This window comes from Aulonocara sp. 'chitande type north' Nkhata Bay, linkage group LG3 (genome assembly GCF_057382095.1).
Source record: "Aulonocara sp. 'chitande type north' Nkhata Bay isolate Kocher_YH1m ecotype deep benthic linkage group LG3, A_spYH_male_GT1.1, whole genome shotgun sequence".
NCBI classification, from domain to species: domain Eukaryota; kingdom Metazoa; phylum Chordata; class Actinopteri; order Cichliformes; family Cichlidae; genus Aulonocara; species Aulonocara sp. 'chitande type north' Nkhata Bay.
In genome coordinates, this window is record NC_141346.1 from 24,908,383 (window position 1) to 24,933,453 (window position 25,071).

The 25,071-nt window shown below is 39.3% G+C and overlaps 1 protein-coding gene across 1 annotated transcript; it reads right to left on the reverse strand.

The window, feature by feature from the left end:
- Window positions 1-1,519: 1,519 nt before the first annotated feature.
- abcg2a (ATP-binding cassette, sub-family G (WHITE), member 2a) lies at window positions 1,520-20,506 on the reverse strand. Its single transcript, XM_086274750.1, has 18 exons — window positions 20,356-20,506; window positions 18,956-19,168; window positions 13,113-13,172; window positions 12,512-12,626; window positions 12,078-12,230; window positions 11,704-11,861; window positions 10,701-10,803; window positions 10,528-10,576; window positions 10,341-10,439; window positions 8,115-8,231; window positions 7,595-7,740; window positions 6,272-6,354; window positions 6,083-6,172; window positions 5,310-5,434; window positions 4,821-4,975; window positions 3,409-3,498; window positions 2,536-2,606; window positions 1,520-1,961 (listed from the first exon to the last, which is right to left on the reverse strand). The coding sequence occupies exons 2-18, from the start codon at window positions 19,135-19,137 to the stop codon at window positions 1,811-1,813; spliced, it is 1,947 nt and encodes a 648-aa protein (XP_086130876.1). The 5' UTR covers window positions 19,138-19,168; window positions 20,356-20,506; the 3' UTR covers window positions 1,520-1,810.
- Between the last annotated feature and the right edge of the window lie 4,565 nt (window positions 20,507-25,071).

Consider the following 25,071-nt stretch of genomic DNA (forward strand, 5'->3'; position numbering starts at 1 on the left):
AGAGGTTTTCCTACAGCAACACAAAGCTGTTCTCTACCTATATGTCATTACTGCCGTTACTCATGTTAAATGAGATTTCCCAACTTCACACAACACCATAAACATAGCAGTGGTTTCTATGGGAGCTAGTGTCTGTTTACCGGCACACACCTACTGTAGCCCTTTGATGTTTCTGGGTTTGTGTACACGTGCTCTACCCTCATGATCCTCTCCCATTATCTCATCACGTGCAAACAAAAGGCAGATTGCTTTTTGAGTCGCGCTTTTTTCATGGCAGAGATCCAATAAAGTGTTGGAAACATTCCTCAGGGCTGTTTGGTCCACATTATAATGATAGCATTGCACAGATGCCGGAGATTAGTCGGCTGCACCTCCAGGATTTGAATCTCTCATTCCACCACATGCCACCAGAGCTCTATTGAATTGAGATCTGCTGACTGTAGAGAACAGTGAACTCACTGTCATGTTCAAGAAACCAATTTAAGATGATTTAAACTTTGTGACATGGCGTGACTGGAAGCAGTCATCAGAAGATGTCTGGATATTTTCTCTGTTTTTGGACAATTCTCTGTAAGATACGGAGCCCCGCAAGGGACATGGGAGAAAAATAAAATTAAGACGGACTTTTGAGAGATCTCGCAAAACAAACTCGGGATCTCGCAAAAGTTTTAGCCGCATTCTTCGGAGGCCGCCAGCTCGAAGCCGACCGGGAGGTCGAGGCACGATGTGCCGGGAGAGCGGTGTTCCATGGCTGTAGTAGGTCTCGACCTCCCGTTAGCTTCGAGATGGTGGGTGTCAGATCTCCAACAACATCAGAGCACTTTTGCAAATATGTGATGTCTTGCAAACCGAGCAGATATTTGACGTTTACACAACTACATTCACGCCTCAAAATATCTTAAAAGTTTATTTTGTGACCCAGAAAGAGTAATATTACAAGTAGCTGCCGCCATTGTTGGGATTCAACTTTTGCAAGATCCCGAGTTGGTTTTCTTGATCTCGCAAAAGTTCATCGTAATTTTTTTTCTCCCATGTCCCTTGCGGGGATTCGTAGTAAGACTTGTAAATACTTGCGTGGGGAAATCCCAGATCAGCAGTTCCTAAAATAATCAGACCAGTCCGTCTGGCATAAACAACTACACCACTTTCAATGTCACTTAAATCCTATTTCTTTCCATTCTGATGCTCAGTTTGAAGAATCTTGAACTGAGCAGCTGTATGACTGCACCTAATAAAATGGCTCGTGTCCCTGCCTGTTGCTTAGTTCCCCCAGCACCACCATCAATGGGTTTTGACTGAAATGTTTTTGCTACAGCTGACTGGTTTATCACTTGTTTCAGCCTTTCATGAGTCCATCAGAATGAATTATAAGAACTTTGAAGGTACAGTAGGAGGAATTGGTTCAAAGCTCATGTATGATTTTTTTTACAGGCAAACATTTACAGCTAAATGTTGCTGCTGACACTGTATGTCCTAAAACGATCATGAAAATTTAAAAATGAGCAAAACAGACACGTAATGTAAATTCAAAGTTTATAAATATGAAATTCTTGTATTTGTGATGCTGAACTTTAAAGTGCAAAAATTATGATACAGCTGATGAGGCATTGTTAGTAAGGGGTGATCAAACAATCAGTTTTTATAACAATCTTTATAAAAAATTTACAAAAAGAAAAAAAGAAAGGAAAAAAAATCAATATTATAGATCTGTATTTATAAACTGAATAACCTGAATAAATGACGTGAAAACTAGACCTGAACTTGAGAAGAACAAATAACACAAAAACATCCACGACCAACAGTCAGGAGTTTAGGTGAACTTCTTGATGAAGCGCAGTTTCAGGTAAGTTATGATGAGGAAGCAGATCGTCATGATAAACAAGGCCAAGTGGTTCTGCCACATTCCCCAGAGGGAGTATTCGACGCCCTGCTCCTCCAGAACCTTCTCCCCAGAGTAACAGCTGGAAACAGAGCACAAAAGTTCCTCAAAAACAAAATAAATGCTGAGATATGCTGAGATACCAAAAGCTGCAGTTGCTCTGATTCACTAGAGGTGAGTCATTCCCCAGAGACTCCCAACTTTACAGAAGAAATTTGCTCATGGTACACCAGAACTGCAGTTCCTCTAATGACCACTTGAGACTGGCTTTATAAACGAGTCAGTCCCCACAGACTGATGTAAAAATGTCCAACTTCATTGCAGAAATAAACATGTTTACAGCCTGATACAAAAGCTGTTTTTGCCTAGTATCTATTTAAACAACATCTCTAAGGGACTTGAATTGTGTTAAGGCTTAATTTTAGATGAATCTGTTGTGTTAATAACTTTAATCCCTTTTTAATCCCATTCTCTAAATTTATATTTTGAATTTTGATTGCAGCACAAATTTGTTTTTTAAACATTTTGCATTATTTTGGTAGTTATGGGCTTTGTGCTCACAGATGAGCCTGTTTTCCATGTTTCTATCTCATTTAGGAATCCCCAGTGAACCTCATCACTTCATGTTAACTTGCATGTGTCTCAGTGCTGCTTACTATTGTTGGTTGAGAGTGGTATTCATTTTCTCACAGAATGTCAGCCCGGTGAACTCATTAGCCTGCAGAGCCTGGAGAGATTCACAGACAAATCAACAAACATCACTCAACAAGAGTTTCATCTGAAGAAAAAGTTCTTTTAAACCCAGAGTACCAACCCTGCTCACAGTATGCATGTGTAAAATGTAAAAACTACTGAAGAACTGCTTTTTTTAAAACAAAATGTTCTTCCAGGTAAGGTGATGCTAGCATTATTGCACAGGAGTGAAAATCTACAGCAAGTTAAAAGGTTTTCTAAATCTTTGCAAATGCCTTCATATACTAGCATGGTTTTTTTCTAAAAGCTGATCTTACCTTATAACTGATAATCAGCACATCAATCAATCAAACTTTATCTATATAGCGCCCTTTCAGCTGGAGACACAAATCCTCTTTGGGGTTGTTTTAGGAAAGGTAGAGCCAAATGCAATACAAACTAAAAGCAATGATGCATTTTGAAAGTAATAACAAAATGTCAAAGAGAAAAAAAATAGCTTGTAAGCACCACAGGAGAAGAACCAACAGGGAAAAAAATAAATAAGCAGTAAAACTTTATGTAAATAAAGACGGCCAGATAAAAGATCCTAAAAAGAGAGAAACATTATAAAATAGAATAAAAAGTATGATTAGTTAATAAAACAATGTTGCAATGTTGTGTATCATGGTGTAGCCCAACTGAGCTCAAATATGGTGTAAGTAACTAAAGTAAGTTTAACAGTTTAGTCGGTTACAGGCCTAACTTAAGGGAAGGGAAGATTTCTAAGTGATTATAAAATTGCTGCAGATATAATAAAACTGTTAAAAATAGATGTAATTGCCAGTGTTTGTACTTACACTGAAGCCATATCTGGGTATACTTAAGTACTTTAACCACGCGAGCCAGCTGGCGATGGAGGGGATGTTCACTAGCAGTCCTGCAAAGATCTGGAGAAAAGGAAACATAGCAGATGAGGCGAGTGGCGAGGCTTTGTGTGGTAACTTCAGGTTTAGCCTTGAGTTTTCATTTCTTTCTGCCTGTATGCATAGAAGATCCCACATCTACAGAGGTTTTTCGCTTCCCTGATGAGTACCAATTTCAAAACCATGGTATTGATCTCTCAGCCTTTTACAGATCAAACAGAGCACATAGGCCTTGAACTTGTTGACCTTTCATAAAATTTGTTGAAATATTGATTTGTGTTTTTATAGCTGTTCTTTTCTTGCTCCCAGACTTTTACCTTTGCCAGAAATAAAACTAAGTCAGTCTTACATGTCACAGGAATACATTCCTTTATGAAATTCTGTCTAACTTCAATAACATTAGCATTACCTGTCTGACCATCATGAAGATTAAAGGTGTTAGTTATAACTTCTCTAAAGCTGATATTTAACTTCTCACTGTCAGTTTTTTCTAAGCGAGTTCCTCATAAATTGATGTAAATTCATATTTTTATAATCAAATAACTGAACATTATGAGATTTGCTTTAATTCAGTTTGCTGTAAACGTGTGTCAGAATCTCAGCCTGATGTTAAGGTGGAACCAGAAAAGGGAAAATATACCCTGGTGCATGCTTGCAAGCACAGTCCCATCATGGTTTTGTGAGTGTTTGCAGGATTTTGATGGAGATTACCATTACCTGTGTTATAAACACAGTTTGCATTCTGCACTTTTTGATGGACTTATTGACTAAGCCATTATTATTTAATACGTGATTCATTTATTATGTCTTCAACTGATTAGTAAAGCCTTGAGCTGACCACTTTTATGCTTTCCTCTTTACTTTTGGAGTCTTATGGAGTTGTGTGTATTCATTTTGTATTTGATTTTATGTTACATTTGTAATTTTGTAATAGTGTGCCTTCTTTGCCCGCTCTTCCTCGCCTGCTGTAAAAAGAGTTGGGGTTTTTTGTTTTGTTTTTTTATTTAAAGGGACTTTCGGGTCAAATAAAGCTTAAATAAAAAATAAACAAGTATGTTGCTAGTCAGCCTGTGAAGCCGAAGGACACTTGTGACTCACATGAAACAATAAACAAACCTATCGGGTCATGAATCAAGTCAAAAGTAGGGTCACTTTTCCATAACCTTCTGTACAATCAGACAGAGTCGTCGCCCCCTGCTGTCCATTAGAAAAAAATGCAGGTCTAGGAGACCTTCACATTGGCTTATCTTTTCAGAGCCAGAAGCTGCAGCCATCTTCATATATGGAGGCTCTGGGTGTGTATGCACTAATGTTTGGACAGGTGTATGCTGATGTGTGTGCATCACCATCATGAAGACGCAGGTGATTGTCATAAAGATGTTAGCGATGGCCACCACTGTCTGGTCAGCTGAGATGGCGAAAGCCATGGAGGTGGCGGTGTAGGCACACAGAGCGACGGTGAGCATGAAGAAGAAGAAAGCCCCAGCTGTCGGCTTCAGACCTGTACATACACAGACGAAATCACAAATCAGAGTGCCAGGGTTATAAATAGTAACAAAGATGCACAAACGGCACATGATACAAATCCTAACAAACCTCTGATGTGTAAAACAACCTTGTCTTTATATGTTTTTTGGCCTTGATTTCTGTGATATAAAAATCTCAGAGTCTAACAGTTTTTCCTTCACATATGCAAAGGATAAACAGATCAAGATCAACATTCATAACACAGACCATTAGAAACACTGACACATCGGTTTACCAATCACATCTGCTCTACTCTGCATACAATTAAAGAATAAACACCAGGATAGCACAGCTTGTCTTCCACCTACCAACCATGAAGTATGCCACACAGGTGAAGACGATAGCGGGGATGGTCCTCAGCGTGATGATGTCAGACAGGATCTTACACAGGAAGTAGACCGATACCCTGTAGTAACCGCTGATATACTCATGACTGCAGAGAGAGAGGAAGACATACAGGAAACGTTGTGTTAAAAACGGCATCTGTGAAAACATAATGATAAATAGAGGTGAGTGCCATTGCTGCAGACCTTTAGCTAATAAAGTTGTCAGAAGCATTTAATCTGAATTAGCAAGAAAGAAAATCAGCATAAAAATGTAAAATGTCAAAAAAACAAAATGATTGGAAATGCATAAACTTTCCATTTTTAAAATGCTTCTTAATAATCCTACTGATCCTTATTAATTGAAAAAAAAAACATTAAATATAATGTGTTTTTAATAAGTAGATGATAGTTGTCATTATGATATAAAAGGGCACTGCAAGAATGTGTGTATTACGATTTCTCTTTTTTTTGGCTAAATCTAAAATATTACATTTTGTGAAAGAAGAAGGCAATGAGAGGAGAACATATTGATCTGACTAAAAAAGAAAGTAAAGATGTGCATTTCCTGCAAAGAATACCGACTCGGGTCCCTGGATGATAAGCAAGTCCCAACAATTTCACTTCATGAACACATCTTTAAAGAAAGCAAAGATGCAAACTCCTCAACATGAATGAATGAGTGAATTTTACCCTCATATAATGAAAACCTTTCACCCCAAAGTGAATTAAAAAAGTTCCTTGAGTGTGAGACCCACGTGAAGATTTTCCTCTCTGCGATGAAGAGTTCAGCAGCCGACAGGGAGCTGAAACACTGATTCACGACGACGAAGAACAGCGCACCAGTCCTGGACACACAACCACACCATCAATAATCTCACATCCCAGATTCATTTTTATCATTTGTCTTTCAAATGTGACAAAGACAAAAGTACTACAGTAAATACCTGTTCTGAATCCCACTCGAATCATTCTGGACATTGAAGAAAAGGGCTCCAACAACCAGAGCGAGGAAGATTGTCACTGCTACCTAAACAGATTTTTTTTTTAAAAAGAGACTTATAACCACTTATCACAGTTATCAATGCAAGTTCATTATTCCTTGAGTTTGAGGCAGGGAGGTAGTGTGTTTCCCAAACCCCTTAAAATGATCTGATGATGCAGTTTCAGTTATTGACACCAGGTGCTGCTCCTGCTAAACTCCCACTGACTGATGACACGTGCACACAGGAAGAGATGAGCGGTGATGCAGTGACCACAGAAAAGCCCACAGTAAATTCAACAGCAGGCAAAATAACAGTGAAGAGAAAAAAAGAAAACTTTCAGATAAATATGTAGTCATGTAAAAGACTAAGTGCCCCCTTACTGCTTCCGTAGGACTAAGAGGACAAACATCACCCACAAGCTGCTAATCAAATTCACTTGATTAGAAGTCTTGTTAGATATGTTGTCTGTTCTGGAGACGTCAGATATGCATTAACACAATGCCACAGTATTCACAACAGTGTCAGTCCCAGACTGTGCAGTGATGTGGTAGAGGGGTGATGAATTGATGTCTCTGCATTATTCTAGGTCCTTTACCGTACAATGTAAAGTGACGGTTGTTGTGATTTGACACTATAAAAGTAAAAGTGAATTGAAAAAGACAACTGAGGGCTGCTTTTTCTTTTCACAGCCACAGGACTGACAGCCATACCAAAGTACTGTAGTGTCAAATGTGTGGCCATCTATCCTATAGCTAAATCTTGCCTTGCCCTGGAAGCGTCTAATGTTTGGACTTTTTGAATTGTTTATTTTATACTCAAGTATAAAGACTTTCTCTTGTAGTGATAATATGTATTTTACCATTTGTTCTTAATATCATGGTTATCTGGGATTGATCTTGAGTTTTTTATATCTAATTTCAGGTTTCAGTTACCAGCCTTCCCCTGCGTTCCCCGTGTTTTGTCATATTTCCATCTGTTGGTTTTACTTAATTTTTTTGTCATAGTCTTTGTCTCACATGCCTTGTGCTCAGTTTTTTATCCTGTCTTGTTTGTCTTGTTCAGTTGTGTTCCCTGGCATCCCTCAGTTAATGTTTGTATTTGTTCATGTTGTACTGGTTGTCCTCCCTTGTGTTACTTTGTGTTACCTTATAAGTAAATAAATACCTGCAAAATCCAATGAAGTGAATAAATTCCCTCTTAGACAGTAAAGATACACATTCTCCAAACTGGACAGTTCTTGTTTTAAATAAGTGAATAAATAAAGTGAACTTTACACAGACTTACCTGAGCAATGGAGGTCTGTGGGTTGAGTATGAGGTTGCGAAATGTCCTCTTGAGAACCCATCTGAACTGCGTGAAGAAGCCAGTGGTGTAGGTGATGGTTCTGAAGGGAGTAGTAGTGACCACCTTCTTTCCCTGGACGATCCTCTCTGAGACAGACAGAAGGTGGCAACGGTTTGAATTAATTTACATTTAAACAAATGCTCATGTCTGTATGAACTAATGTGTTTTGTTCACATTTAAAGTCATTAACATGTCCTGTGAAGACAGGACAGCAAAGTTTCAAAGTAAAACCAAAATAAAGACAACATCAATTTGAGACAATGTAGTCATTCGTTATCTCTTTGTGGTTCATTTACATTGGGATTCAATTATTTGGAGAATTTTTGACCAATTTGTACTCACTATACCTCTTTTTTGTAGCCATCTAGCTTTGTTTATCGTCACCCAACATATTTTTGTAACAGTTTCAGATACAAACATTAAAAATCAATAAAAACTGAAGCCTTCTTTTGGTACCCACCCAGCTCTGCTTTGGTCTCTTTGAAGTGTTGACAGTTTCTGTACTCCTCCACCAGTTTCTCCCCAATCCCTCTTCGGGACTTCGACATCGATTCTGAATCCAGCTCTTGATCTGGATCTGGACAAAGAGAGATCTTGTCAGGTCTACAAAAAATAGGGTTTTATATTATTACTTCTAATCATATAATCACTGGCATATGTCACAGAATCAGGATAAATCGCTTTACAATTACAATTAGAACTAAATATTTTAACCCAAACAAATTCAAACTAATGTCAAATCAAGTCTAAATAATGTCATGTGTCCTACAGTGCCTGAATGCAGCATGTGTTACAGGTTCACTTGAGGGAATTTTGATTTTGCACATCTTTCTGCAGCACTTTCACACCTGGTTGACCAGTGAATCTAAAAATGTATGTAGGACAGAAGAGGGCACCTTCATCCTGCTAGCAGCTTGTCCATAATTTGAGTTCATAACCTTTTAAAATCAATGTACTTTTAGTTATAGTAAACATTTCTGTAAGTATTTTGAGTCATTAGTAATACCTTTTTGGAGAACAAAAAAGGGAATAAAGTCAACCACTTTCACCAAACCACTGTTTGCTGGACAGCTGGTTAAAACGTATGTTTTGGTTTCCACATGAAAGAAGTGTAAATTTCTCAGTGCTCAAAAAGTTTCAGGAATATTTGTCTTCTATGGATGTTGTTGTTTCTCTTCTGTAACCTAATCATCATGACTATGATGCAGCTGATATCGTGAGTTAAACGCAGTCTGCTGAACAAAAGTTATTGTTCAGACTTTAATGATTTCATGTTTGAACTAACTAAAGTTTCACAGGATGAATTCTCAAAAAACTAACAGCGGAAAGCCCTACGAATATTATAGAGGGCAAAGTTATAGCTCCCACTGTGAGCTGATAGTGGCCGAGTTGGACACTGGACACAGTGATACAGAAATGTGTCCATTTGGTGTTTTAACATAAAATGATGGTGCAGCAACTGGGTATCAGCGTTAGTGTAGAACAGCTGTTTACTGATACTGGATGGTGTTTGATGAGATGAAAAGGGAAGACTTGACACAACTTCTAAAAGCTTCTTTCTCTGAATTTTTTTCCTCCAATTTGTCCACACTCAACTGCAAAAACTGCATGTGATGGTTGTTATTATTGTGTGAATGCCTGTTTCTTTTTATTCTTTATACTTTATTCTAGTTGCTCCGTGGTTCTTCGCCATGAAACTACTTCCACAGTTTTTGTGCAATTTTCATTGTTCAAATTTTAAACTATTCTGCTGTTTCTGCTAATGCCGGCTTCGGTGCTCATAACGTCTATACTTTTTGAGATATTAAGGTTTTTATGCCATTTTAGGCCCATTTTGCTGAATGGGACCACATTATTAGTGTGGTCACTGATTTTGCTTGCCGGGGTAGCTGTGTTTTAGCTCAGTGAGATGAGCAGCCGTTCTCAGAGCAGCAGGCCCGGGTTCAAATCCCGCTTATGGCAACATTTTTTTCGATTAATGGTTAAACATTTTTCATTTTTTTCAACACAAATTTCAACTTCTTCACCACTTTTCAGCAGAATTTTGAGTTGTTTCAGCCCTTTTCAGCCACGTTTCCAGTTTCTTTGGCTGTTTTCAGCAGAAATTCTGCTGATTCGCAGCTTTTCAGCAGAAAAAGCTTTTTCACCTCTTTTCATCACAAATTACAGCCTCTTCTGCTCATTTAAGCAGATTATTCAGTTTCTCCATATCGTCTCAGTATACTGAGAACTGGTTTGGCTCAGCAAGATGATTAACTGCCTTGCGACAAGGCGGCCTGGGTTCAAGCCCAGCTTGTAGCAACATTTCCTTTCAGGTGATAGTTTAACTTTTTCACATCTTTTCAGTACAAATTTCAGCTTCTTCACCCCTTTTTAGCACAATTTTTGTCTTTCACCTCTTTTCAGCACAAATTCCAGATTTTTTAGCTGTTTTCAGCACAATTTTTAGCTTCTTCAGCTCTTTTCAGAAGATTGTTCTCCTTCTTCTGCTGTTTTCCGATTCCACTACAAGGCATTCACACAGCATTTTTGCAGGAAATGCAAATGTTTCTAGTTATTATTATTATTATTATTATTATTATTAAGAGATTTTCCAAACAAGGTCAGGTTATAACCACGATGGCTTACACCTCAGAGGATCTTTTTTCCCCACTGCTGTCTTTTTGTCCAGAACAAACTTACACACCTTCTGTTTTCCCACTGTTGAGGGCGACGGCGGTCGAGTCTCCGTTGATGACATCCAGGAAGAAGTCAGCAGGGTTGTTGTGGGGCTCACAGATGTATCCTAGGAAACAGTTTTAAAACATAGTCACAAACATTGCCTTTCTGTCGTGTTGCATCTTGTTGGGTTAAAGTTAATCAGGCGTGCTTACCAATGTCAGAGAAGTACTCCAGTGCACTCCGTGCTGGGCCGTGATAAACCTGACATGTTTTACAACAGAGAGAAGAAGAATTAACATGTAAGTCACAGTTTCCTCCACAGGTAGCTTGAAGTTAGCTCAGTGAAAATGTTTAAGTCTTTCAATAAGCAGTATTTAAAGGGGACCTGATGACCGTTGACTAGCAGGGTGAGGCTGTCGAAGAGGCGGTAGATGGTGTATCGAGGCTGGTGGATGGAGAGGATTATGGTACGACCATTGTTTGCCATCCTGGAATAACAGTAAAAAACTGTTATTTAGGTTAAACTTATTCAATGGATTTTTTTTTTTCATTTATTATAGTTATTCATTTAGTGATACTACTATTACTACTACATATGATGCAGAGGGCTGCAGCTTGTGGCTTTCACCCTACATTGACAATTTGCTAACTGAAGTTACCTTTGGCCTGCCTTTCTTTCCATGTTAGGTCAGCCTTTGGTCCTCTCACTCATGTTTTTGGTTAGGGTTACCCTAACCTTTCACTGTACTTTTGGTTTTATCTAGAGCATTTTCAGTTTTGGTACTGTTGTCTTTTTACACTTAGGATGGCAACCTGGCAACCTAATTGGTAACCTAATGCAATTAAGCTCATTCAACAAGTTAAGGTTTGAAGATTTTTAACATTTTTAAGCATTTCAGGCAAAATCTTCAAATTTTCAGTTTTCATTTTTGCTAGGAAATGCTTTTTCTAGTTGCTTCTGCTCTGCTCCTAGAATAAACAGTAATCAGCGCTAGCTAACAGTCTCCAGAAAAACACAGACTCCATGTTTCACCCAGCGAATGTTGTCTAATTGAACCAGAATTCAGCTATGTAATGATTACATCAGTCCTTCTTGCTTCTTACTTAATCCCTAATAAAACATTTTACATTGGAAAATACAGTTATAGATAACATCGCCCAGTTCATCCAAACTCCTGATGCAGATCTGGAAAAATGGCCATTTTTAAAAATCAGTATCCTGCAAAATCATCACTATTTACAGTAGTGATGTTTGTGAGCTAGCTTGCCCAGTTACTTCATAGATTTAAGGACATAACTTCAGACTCAGTGTTAACGTTCAAGGTGTGGCCGCATGATATAGATGGGCATCTTCATGGCATCAGCACTAAAAATATGTGCGTTTTCACCTCTTGAGCAGCAGCAGCACAGAGTTGGCCGTGCTGGCGTCGAGGCCTGTGGTGGGTTCATCCAGGAAGAGGACAGGCGGGTCGATAATCAGCTCCATCCCAATGTTTGTCCTCTTCCTCTCGCCACCAGAAATCCCACGAATCAGCTGAGTGCCCATCTGCACAAACACACTACAGACTTTTTCAATCTGTCTTCCAGTTCTTCTCATGCGTCTTTGTTTTGTTTTTTTTCTCATTTCTTTGCGCTATTTAATCTTTTGGATACTTTCATCCTTCCTATATTTTAGAGTCATTTTTTATGTATTCTATTATTCTTTTGTACCACTTCTTGACTAAATGTTTTATTTTTTTTATTGAAGTTTCTTTCTTCTCACCTTGGAGTCGGCCACTCGGCCCAGTCCAAGCTCCTTGATCAGTCTGTCAACTTTCTGCTTCTTCTCTTTATGGCTGATGCTTGATGGGAGCCGCAGGGCTGCAGAGAAGGTGAAGTTTTCTCTGACCGTCAGAGTCCCCATCACCACATCATCCTGCAGACAGGAAGCTACTGTTTAGAAAAAAAATCTAACACATTAAAAGTGACCAAACATTTACTGCTGCCAGATGCATTTTTGCTTCAAGGACATCTTTTTAACTCAGTTTAATTTCCACAGATGTGACTTATGACCTCAGTATTTCTAAAACAATTAACTTTATGCAACTCAAACAGACTTGGCCTAAGAAGCCAGTTTTATTGTTGCAGGAAATCTCTTCCTGCCCTGTCCAGGAAACTCTGCTAAATCCTGTAGAACTTCCTGCCTGCTTCACCCACCTGAACCACATAGCCAGACAGACACTTAAAGTTTGGGGGCTGAGGGGCTCCGTCAATCAGGACCTCTCCTGACAGACCTGCAGGGTCCTTTCTAGCTGCCAGAACATCAAGAAACCTAAAACAAAAAGGCAACATTCAATCACAAATTGAGTCCCAGTCAGGAGGCTTTATGCAGACATCAGCTCACACCATCTATAAGGATGGTTGCTTTCCTGTTACACACCATCTGAATTAGCAAAGGCAAGAATAGGCAGTCTTTGCTAATCAGCTGGCACAAATATAGACGGGAAGTTTGAACAGAAAAATAGCAAAACGTTCTTGTTTTATTTCCTGTAATGTCTTTTCCATATGGCAGGAAAATTGTTTATATATTCAAACTGTACTGGATAGAAGAAGACCTTATCTTTCTGTGTACAGCAAAGACACAAACATTTAGGTTTCCAGCAGTTAATGTGTACAATACTTCCTCTACACTGATGCATCGACCACCAGTTGTTCATCTCTTAACAAACAAAGTCGTTTTCTTCAGATTTTTGCTAAACATGGATGGAAAACATTCAATCCTGATTTCTCCCTGTACAAACACATTTGCAGCACTCACGATGACTTCCCGCTTCCTGTCGCTCCCATAATGGCGTTGAGACCTGGCTTCATGATCCCACTGAGGGAGAGAGCGACAAAAATATTATCAGCGGTGAATCTGTAATGTTTTAATAATTCATTTCATAAACAGCAGCCGGGAAACGTTTGGACACATTCAAGGGTTTCAGCTTCTTAAATTTTAAAATTTCCAGTTTTTTTCTTTATTCTGTTTATGTTTCGCTACTTTTTAAATTTGAACTCTTGGTTGAATGAAGTCACTGTGGTAACTGTGAAATTAATCAGCAATAAAAATAATAAGCTTCACTTGCATGAAGCATACAGCTCTTGAAAATTTACATTCCTAAAGTTTAATGGATCACTAATAAAGATTTAATGTTGATCTTATTTTTTACTGTGTAGGAATAATAAAATCTTCTTCTGAATTGGGGCAACCAAAAAATCCTGAAAGCAAAAACTCTGTGCTCCTCAGTGATATCAGGGTCATTATAGTCATCCCAGGCAGTATGCCACAGCTAAATCCCAGGGAAATAAGAGGAAAAAGAACACAGCAAACAGCAAAAACAAAACAATAAAAAAAGAACCCAATCGCCCAATAAAATATTTACTTTCCGTAGACCTCCATCCCACTCACTCACCCTCTCTTCTCTCTACCAACCTTCATCTTCGCAGTGCTGCTTAGCCTAGGATTACAGTAATGACCCCAATATCACTTTAAGGCTCAGAGTCGCTGTTTTCGGAAAGCACTGGAATTCCTTCAATGAAACAAACAGTTCAAAAGGTTTGCAAAACACCTGTCTGACCCCAGTGACAGGTTAGGCTCTAAAAAGTAACTTCCAGGGTTACTTTTCCGTGGAAGTTTTCACAGGGTTTTTTTTTCTGAAATGATGAAGCAGTTTGAGTTCTGCTTTTCTCTAGAGTGACTTTTGTGATACTACAGAAGTCATGCTGCCGTATTTCTGAGGAACTGAAATGGCTTTTTCCAGCAAAGTTACAACTTTAGTGGCCGTTTGGTTGAGGATGTTTCGTAACACTGTGATTCTTATTCTGCATTTTCCCTGACATGTACAGGGATGAAGACTTCCTCTTTTTTTTTTTTAAACTGCCACTAAGCAAATCTCAAGCTGTAACTATGACACAGCAGTTTTATATGTATCTGTCTTATAGTCGCCTTTCTCTCCTTCATGCCTTTCAGGCTAATGCAGGTTTATTTTTTTTGCTCTTGCTGGTATCGCTATAGTATAGTGAAGGGGATTGAAATTTACCACATGCATCTGAAACCCAAAACCACATGGGCACACTGTCAAGTGTCTGCCAGGGCATTAGTCAGCAATTTACTGTTTTGGAAAAGTAAAATTCATTTTTAGTCACTCAGTCATTTAAGTGAGTCTGAGAAACACAGGGAGGTGACTTCCTCCTGCTCAGAATCTGTCCTGTCATTCATTCAGCAGAAAACATGACTCTGCAGCGTTGTTTAGATTCCTGCAAATGAGAAACTTGCCACTCTTAATTCCAATTTTTTGATCAAATCCAATTTTTTTGTCTGCTTGTTCACACTAGAAATAAAATGTGACAGCAAACACGCTATAGTGTGAGCCCTCAAAGTGGCCCGCGCCCCAGGTCGGATTTGAAAATATTGGATTTGTGCTGTTCACACTGTCATACCATGATCGGATATGGGTCGCATAGGATCAAAAAAATAAATCCGATTTGATACGCTTTCGCCTGCAGTGTGAACGTAGCATTAGTAACTCAAAACACATAAGAACATTAAAACAAAAACAAAAAATGTAATGCAATGTAAAGGGAAAAATTAAATACAGTATATTTGTCCTTCACATGTAATCTGCATTCTTGTGTCTATTTGTTTAACTTACAAAAAGTCTCACTGCTTTTTAGCATTAGTATCCTGTCCCATGCAAACATACTTTCTGCCTCACTCACGGCCCAATGGGTGTTTTTTCAAAATTGTGAAGGACCTCGCTCACAGCATCTCATGCTACACCAGAGTAATTTGATCAATTTTTATTGATCAAAAAAAAAATTCTTGCTTTTTTTTCTTTCACTATCTACTTTGCAAATGACTTATTTTTTTACACACTAGGTGTAGGGTAAAAAAAAAACATTCTAGTAATGAAAAGAAAACTGAGGGCGTACTGTTGAAACTCCACTTCTTTATCACATACTGACGTATGTCTGAGATTAAATGGACAGATAGAGTAAGTTCACTGCTCTACCGAGCTGCTCTAATGGATACAGTGAATGGATGGATTAGCTTGAAGAAGAAGGTGACTTGTTAGCTAATCAATCCAATGACACTTCACCTACTAGTGATGGCCAGAGGGGCCGATGGCGTGATATGGCAGCCTTGCTTCTGTCAGTCTGCCCCAGGGCAGCTGTGGCTACAACTGTAGCTGCCTCACCAGTGTGTGAATGTGAGAGCGGATGAATAGTGGAATTGTAAAAGCGCTTTGAGGGTCTCGAAAAGCGCTTTATAAATGTTATAAATATTATTATCTCTCATCCAAGTGACTCCACTACAAAAGGTGGATGAAATCCTGCTTTGTTAACTTTACCTTCTTTCTATATCTTCCTCTCGTCCTTTGTTTATTAGGTTTTCCTTTCCACATCTTATCACAATTCAGAATCCCTTGCGTGTATTCTCCGCGTGACAATGGCGTTGCTGATAATTTAGCTTCCATTACACCCAGACAGGTCAGTTTCTGGCCTGATTATAAATGCACAATCATAAATGATGGTAAAGTCAGTTTTAATGCGCTCCAGTATGAGCTGTCACAGCAGGATACAGCCCTTATTCTCATGCAAACAGGTTAAACGAAAGCACAGACCTTCAACTTTGTCAATGATTACACATGTCCAATAAAATCCCACAGGTACAAGTCATTAAAATCTGCACACACGCACACAAACACACCTGCTACACTTTGACCCATTAAAGCTTTCATAACTTACATATATAATAACACATTGATCTTTTTTATAACAGAGTATAATCCATGGCTTTGTCTGCAGATACGTGTTGGTGTAGTAGATTTAACTCTACCATTACCCTACATTTACCCTGACCCTACAAAGATAAAAAACCAACTATTTGTAAAAAAAAAAAAATTGAGAATAAACATTTTTTTCTAGTGACCAAAGGTTACCAGGGGAATAGGCAACTGGTCTCTAGGTTTTGTGAATAGGGCCTTACACCGCTGAAGTTCAGTTGTTCTCAAAAACTCAAAGACTCAGACCTCAGAAGATTAATGAAACTATTATTTGACTATTATAATTATTATTATTACATTATTTGGCATTTATTAGCTTTAACTCCAACATCATCTGCACGGCTCATCTGGCATTGTTTTAAGGACCTGAAGAAGCTTAACTGTCAACAACCTGGAGAACTTTCTTACTAATCATTGCTTCAGTGCTAAAGTAACTGTCAGTTTAAATTTATTAATCCTGGCTGTTATAAAGTGTTAATACTTAGCATCTTTGATTCAGTAACCTTTACACCCTCAACGTTCTTGCCAAGTAAAGTTTCAAACAAACTGAGGCAGTACAGCATCCTGTACCCGTGCCTGTTTGTTGGTTTAAGCCCAGAGTCATTGTCTTCTCACAGGCTTTTGTATGTACAGTATGTGTATGTGTTTCACAGAGGCAAACTTAGGAACCTGAGTCTCCCGACAAAGCAAACTTCCTTCCTTTGCCTCCCAACATGTGGGAGTGTTTGAACCAAGCAAACCTTGATCGTGTCACGTTTGCATCCCAGGTGGGCTCCTGGCAGTACGTAGACAAATAAACACACAGTAGCTGCACATGCAGACTGTGCATTACCAGTTTACCACAGTATGGGCTCATGCTTACAGTCACCTGAGGGCTAAAGCATGCCTTGCATTGTAGCATCACAGGAATTTCTTGTAAGACAAAGTAAATCCAAGCCAGCTTATTGCAGTTTGGTTGGTAAACTTTAAGAGGCAAAGTGCATCACTACAGAAACAGTGAGGTGACAAGATATGACTTAAAAGGCTGTTAGTCAAGTTGTAAATCCACAGTTTTTCCTTGAAGCTGTTTCATTATCACAAGTCCTGACAAAACCTGAGCATTTCCACCCTCTACACATATATACCACGTGACTGCGTGGTATATCCTTGGGTAAAGGGCGTGCTCATTTTGCCGATTTTTATTCATGCTGCATGTTACTCTGCTGATTGTTAGAGCGTGTGATGTAAGACAAGGTTACATGTGCTCTAACAATAATGCATTACCCAAGCTGATCTTATCTTATCTTTAAAATACCTGACTGCATGTTTCTTTTAGTAGAGACGTGGTCCAACATGGGCCTGCAAAATCGTCTAACTGAACCCAATGGATTGGTTTGCAAAGTGTGAAAACTGCAGTGAACTTAGAAATTAATTAAAGTACATTGTTAATTTTTTTATGATGGCTGAATAACTACACAGGATTGGAAAGTTACGAAATTTGTTGTCTCACAATTTTGAAAAAAGGAAGGTAAGCGGCATCTTTCACTTGGGCTTCTTTGTTCAGCTTTTTAAAAAAAAAAAAACATTGCCTGCACCGAAACTAAAATTCTGCGAACATTAATGATGTGTCCTCATCACCTGCTCAGTGTCTTTTATGAACATCCACTGGACGTCCCTCTGAATCTTTCTAAAAAAAGAAGTCTGTATTCTAGGAATTTTTGTTTGTTTGCCTTTACCGTGATGAAACAATAGCCTTTCACTGATGTTGTAACATCATAGCCCACTGAGCATCACACAAGGACAATTCATAACCAAGTTATACCATTAACCAGAATTTGGGAAAAACACACCTGTGAGTGTTCAAAGGTCCTCAGTAAACAAGATGAATATTTTTTTTAAGATGAATGTGTGAACAACGTCCCTTTTATTAAAACATTCCTCAGCCACACAACTTTCAAAATTAAGCTTAAAGTTCTGAAAACCAATAGATAATTAGCCATTTGTGGGATATACATGGAAAAATCAAAATCCCAGACTTCATTTGCCTTTGTTACATTTAGGGATGGGTATCGTTTAGGTTTTATCTGATACCAGTGCCAAACCGGTACTTTTGCAACCGTGCCGGTGCTCGAACCGGTGCTTAAACAATGGATAACACAAACTTTGTCCAAAAACCTCTCATGTTTAGCTGTTTTCCAATTTTTCTTTGGTCATTTTAGCCTTCTTGGCCAGGGTGAAGGGAGTATCTGCCATCAAACAAGAAGACAGCCGCATGTAATGTATCCACGATGGTGTTTGCTAGTTCACCTTACATGCATTAATGTAATAACGTGGTTAGCCTACTCAACGTAAATTACACACGAACAACATTAAGCTACTCACGCAGAGAAGAACGGCTGCTGCTGCCATCATCATCCTCATCATTTCTGCTACACTGGCAGGGCTAGGGGCCAGGACTCTGCTCTTCGGGTTCTTGGGGGATGTTGCTAACTCCGGGTCCGATAACAGGCACCACACCCGCAGTAGGTAAGGTGCATTTCTCGGCTTTAAAAATACCCCGCTATGTGTCGCCGGGTGTTTCATCAGATTCGAGGAGTTACCTTCTTTGCACAGTATCAGCTTAAAGCACTTGTTGCAGGCTGCTGAGTTTGCATATTTTGCTGTGAAGTACAGCCAAACTTTTGACCGCTTAATCTAATGTTGTACTTTTAGGCTGCATGAAGATGAGATATTGCAGCTAAGCTTTGCCCTCATTTTTTAGAAGTGTGTTTAAAATGACAAGTAGCCTGTTGTTTGTTAGCTTAAAAATAAAACGTCTGTTGTCCTCGAAGTTTAAATGCACCAGTCTACTCACTTGAGGTCGATGAGGATGTCTTTGGTCGTGGCCTTCTTTCGGCAAAAACATCCACCTCCCTGTTTCACCTTGTAGTGAATATTGTGGAAACTGACTGTTGCGCCGTGCAACTGTTGTCTTGAACGGGACCCTTTAGGGGCTCCGTTTATCCCCATTTCGATCGTATCTTCGTTGTCTGACATCCTTCAGTTGTCTCCACCTGTATGCCCAACACTGAAGAACATTTTTGCTGTAAATACCATTTCTTAATAAAAATCTAATCTTTTACATCTCTTGAGGCAACGGTTTTGTTTTTACATAACAAATATCACCATATCTTGTCATTTTTTAAAACCAAATTTGAAGCAATTTGGTTTGTTACAAATCCTTATTTTTTGGATTTCCATATAAAATGCCTATTCTACATCAACATTAACAATAGTAGATTTTAAAAAATCATATTACAATCCTGTTGCTGCACTTTTGTGTGACTTTATGATATTACGTTCATTGCTGCTAAAGTTGAACTTGAAATGAAAGCTGCAGACAGGTCATTTACTCTCGTCTCCTCAGTGCTGCTGTCTCAGAATGTATTCTGTTAAATTTTGGGAATCTACAACAAAGCAAAGCCATATGAACAATGTCTATGCTTTAATGTCTATGTAGTTAAAATCAAGTATGTATTTCAACTATTACTATATGTTAGAGCTAAAACAAAGACCAGATGTTTAGATAACTGAAGAAATTTAAAACACATGCAGCAACACAGTTCACTTACTCTTAAACCCAGCACCAAGTTCGGATATTTCTTTAAGTGAGTCAGACCCACTGAAAAAGAAAAAACACTGTATACGGCTTTTAATTGTGTTTGCCCAAATCTCTTTCCTAAACACTGTTTGACTTTTAAGCCAACATCAATAAGTCCCGAGAACAACTATCTACAATTATCTAGAACTGTAAATGAATGAAGCGGGTGGTTTCCTGTCATTTTCCCAATTAATGTTTGGAATATTTCTGGAATCTGGAATGTCAACTTTTCTAAAACCATTTACATTTTTACATTATTGTTACTGGATTCGGTTTTTTAAGAATCATTACCCAAGCTTACAAGTTCACAAGATGTGTAAACTGAAGCTTGGTTTGTTGAAAATACCGTAAAGGTCAAAAGTTCATATGTAAATTGCTTGTGGCATCCGGCCTCTGCAGTAGACGCTTCCTGCAGTGCTGATTATCGGGCATCTCTAGTCTAATCTGATATACTCAGAAGCAACACCGTTTAATCTTAATGTCTGCTTCATACCACGTTAATAAAAACATGTTCTAGACTCTTCCATCTCAGCGAGAGCTGATTTTAGATTTTAAAAATAGAGAAAAAGATACACGTGGCAACCAAAACTCAAAACAAAGACACTATCTCTCACCTGCTTTAGTCGGAAAGCGCCAATGAAAACAGCTACGGACAGATATCAGACAGCAGGCTTACCAGGAAACTGCAGTGACTCAGACTGCAGAGCTAAACGCGTGCTTAGCAGAGCTAGAGAGGTTTGTTTAGTACATGTGCTCAGCCCGGTTTTATGTCTGAAAGGCGTGATAAGAGAAGTAGGGAGGAGGGCACTACTCTCTCTCTCTCTGTGTCCTACAATGGTGAGGTCCTGTTATTGCTTTATTGTGACATATGAGTTCCTGGGTAAGCAGCACTGCTGTTAAAATTTGCACTTGAGATTTTTGTTTACATCATTTTTCACTTGACAAGGGCAGGGCTTTGAACTTTATTGGTGACCCTGAGGGGCGGGTGTGTGTTTGTTTCAAAGGTCATTTACCTGCACTTTCATTATAAAACTTGTGACTTGAAGAGATTTTCTGAAAAAAAGACAATTTAAATAATATAAAATAACTTTATTTAACCCAAATGTAATACATTTGTGTTACAGCAGCCGAAATATCAAACAGAAGCTATAAAAAAATTAAATCATAGCCTAAAGTGTCTCAATGATCTAGAGAATGACATAACAAAGTAGGTCAATAGGGTGAAAATTATATAAAGTAAAGAAATAAAAAATACACCTTAAAAAGCAGCAAACCAAGCAAAATTCCAAATGCCATGCTATGTAAAAAAAAATATATATACATAGAAATAAATAAAATGCCTATTGAATGTCTATTGCTGAGTCACTTTAATGTCATTTAAAGTGATTCAGCATCGACGAGTTTAGAATTTGGAAATCACCGTTATGTCACCACAGCTGTAAGCACTTTAGGGTGACAGAAAAAACAGGAAGCGGGAGAAAACCTACCAAAACCTCAGGGGGAATAAGATGTACAGGGTGGGCCATTTATATGGATACACCGTAATAACATAACAAAGAATAAAGTTACGTTGAAACCAAGCACACCATTGTTTTTCTTGTGACATTACCAATAAGTTTGATGTGTCACATGGCCCTCTTCCTATTGAAAAAACAAAAGTTGTATCCAAGATGGCCGACTTCTAAATGGCCACCATGGTCACCACCCATCTTGAGGAGTTTGCCCCCTCACATATACTAATGTGCCACAAACAGGACTTTAATATCACCAACCATTCCCATGTTATTACGGTGTATCCATATAAATGGCCCTCCATTTATGAAAAATAAGTTTCACCCTTTTCAGAAATGTTAATTTAAAAAAAAAAAGACAGTTGGAGAATACCACAAACATAAGCCACTTTCCATTCCGGTACTTTCTTTTAGTACCTGGTAAAACTGTCAGGGATCATGCCGACTCTATACAAGTAGATGAAAGTTAAATTATACAGGCTTCCATATTTTGCTTGACATAGTAGACAAAGTCTACTATCTGTAATCTGTTGGGGATTACACATTTTTCCCTCATGACCGATGTTCACCAAATGGCTGATTGTCATGGACTGGTCTCTGGGTCTGTGCAACTAAGGATTTTTTCACTTGATCCTGCACTTGTGCCATGATTGTCACGTGTCTGAAATGTCTGGCACGCGGCTAGTGATCACTTGTCCGCAAAACCTGTATAGAAGTCCAAAGGACACTTTCCCAACAAGGATATAAACAGAAACCAGAATTTTATGCATTTATGATCCATTTGATCCCGGCCATTAAAACCACTGTGTGAGAGGTGAAGATCAAGAAATCGTTTATCATTAACAAAGGTAAATGCTACACAGGTTAAATAAATGATCACATGTAAATCTTACGTTTTGCTGACTCAGACTTATACAACATAACATAAGAAAAGTTCCAGTAGTATTAGTTATATTTATGTGGTATGATGAAGTTGATTGCCTATTTTTCTGATGTCAGGTAAATCTTTCCTACATTTTAAATTACCCACCACTAACAGCTTGAGAGAAGCAGGGATTTGTTCGAGTTGGCATGTAAGGCAGGGTTGAGAAAGGTGTGCTAAAATACGCTGCCGTTCTGGCAGCCAGAAATGCACATGTCACAGTAGTGGGTCTGAAACACAGTGTTTTGTGTTTGTTGATTAATTTATATTCTTTTATTTAGTGTTATTCATGTTATAGTATTTGTATATCTTGTTTCTTAGTTATTTTTTGTAGTTTCAAGGATTTAGGTTTTGTTTCTATGTCTCCCCGTATTTCACATCTCGGTCTCTCGGTCTCCCGGTCTCGTTGTGTGTGTGATTACTCCCAGATGTGAACACTCCCAGATGTGGGAGTAATCACAGCTGGGAGCCAGCTTTTAAGCCCTTCTTCTTCTTTCACCAGGTTTCACTCTGCGTTTAGGTTGTGTCAGTTTAGTCACCATCTTCCTGTGCTTTTGTTAGTGTTTGATATGCCTATAAATAAAAGGCACGTTTTTAGTTCAAGGTCACTCCCGGTGCTACCAAACATTGATTAAGCAGGGCTGTCGAACTCCAGGCCTCGAGGGCTGGTGTGCTGCAGGTTTTAGATCTCACCCTGGGTCAACACACCTGAATAAAATGACTGGTTCATTACCAGGCCTCTGGAGAACTTCAAGACATGTTGAGGAGGTAATTTGGCCATTTAAATCAGCCGTGTTGGATCAAGGACACATGTAAAACCTGCAGGACCACCGTCCCTCAAGGCCTAGAGTTGGACACCTGTGGATTAGTGTATCTGATAAAGCACAGTAGCTATCTGACATTTTGGCGACGTTACAATCCAAGATATTCAAAGGATGGGCAGAGGGCAAGGGAGAACATATAGTTTTGGCCTCCAGGTCGGTGTGTCCCAGCTCTGATGTTACTTGAAAACTACAGAAAAGCAAAAGCACAGATACTGAGTGAAAGACAGGACACAATAGCACAGGTGAATCAGGTGAATTCGACATTCAAGATTCAAGATTTTCATTTGCTATTTGCGCACAGGACCAACAGTCCATGCACACTGGAAGTCTTGTGCAGAGCTCTCTAGGTCAAGTCACACTTTTTACAAGATAAAGACAAAACAAATAAAAAATTAAAATGGAAATAAAGTAAAGAATGGAGCAATCATAGTATTTATCCATCCAGCAGGGGGCGCTGGAGCCTATCCCAGCTGTGATAGGGCGAGAGGCGGGGTACACGCTGGACAGGTTGCCAGTCTGTTGCAGGGCTAACACACCGAGACAGACAACCATTCGTGCTCACATTCACTCCTGAATTCACACCTATGGGCAATTTAGATCAATCAATTAACCTATCCCCACCAACTGCATGTCATTGCACTGTGGGAGGAAGCCAGAGTACCCAGGGAGAACATACACACTCCACAGAGAAAGACCCCGACCTGATGGTGGAATTGAACTCTGGACGTGTTTGCTGTGAAGCAACAGTGCTAACTGCCGTGCTGCCCCAATCATAGTATTTACTATATATAAAAACACTGTACAGAGAGGGTTGTAATACACTTCCTAGTATTAAAGTAAGGTGAGGTAGTGCTGTTATTTAAAGTGTTCAGTGTTTTTTGTTTTGCCATCAGTCTGACAGTTGTAGGGAAGAAGCTGTTGAAAAACCTTGTTGTGTGTGTGATGATGCTGTCCGCTCTGGTGTGTCTCAGACTGTATGTACAGTTTTTGTGTCTGAGCAGAGAGTGAGCTGGAAGGTGTGAGTCCCTAATAATTCTCTCTGCTCTTTTTGGGCAGCGTTGTGTGTACAAAAAGTCCATGGAAGGAAGTTTTGTTCCTGTGATCCTCTCTGCAGACTTTATGACTCTTTGCAGAGTTTTTCTCTCTGTCTGTGTGGTGTTCCCATATCAGATAGTGATGCCTGCAGTGAGGATGCTCTCTATCAATCCTGTCAGGCCTGGGTGAGAGGGCAGTGGTTCATGCCGCCTTCTTGATATAAAGCCTTTGCTGGGCTTTTTTCACTGTTGCTGTGGTGTTGAGAGTCCAGCTCAGGTGTGATTTAACCTGCAGTCCCAGGAATGTGTGCCTGTTGGCCCTCTCCACCTCTGTCACTTTGACGATGAGAGGCTGCAGGGAGAGGGGTTTCTTCCTGAAGTCCAGTATTAATTCCTTGGTTTTGTCTGTGTTGAGGATGAGGTCGTTTTCCTCACTATAGTCAAAGGAGCTTGCAAAGAAAAGCGTCTGGAACTTCAGGAACTGAAGAAGCTTCTCGGATGAGAGGTGAAACGTCTTCTAGCAACTTAAAGAAGTCCAGACGCTTTTCTTTGCAAGCTCCTTTGACTACAAAGACCTGGATGACTAAGAACCTTCACAGACATATTTTCCACACTATAGACAAGAACATTGTCTACTAGAGTCCTGTGAGAGGCAGCAGCCCTGTGGAGATCGAGTGCTGACGGTGAGCTCAGCAGACACACATCCTCCCATTCTCACCACCTGTGGTCTGTCTGTCAAAAAGTCCAGTATCCAGTTTCAAGTGGGAGTCAGGATGCTAAGGTCTGTCAGCTTCTCGATCAGCTTACCCGGGCGGATGGTGTTGAAAGCAGAGCTGTAGTCCAGGAAAAGCGTCCTGACATATGTTCTGCTGCTTTCCTGGTGTTGCAGAGTGTGGTGCAGGGCTATTGCTGTTGCATCATCCACTGATCGATTGGGACGGTATGCAAACTGGAGGGGGTTTGTGGTGTCCAGGACCATGTGATTGATGTGTGTGAAAACCATTTTTTCTGGACACTTCATAGCGACTGGTTTCAGTGC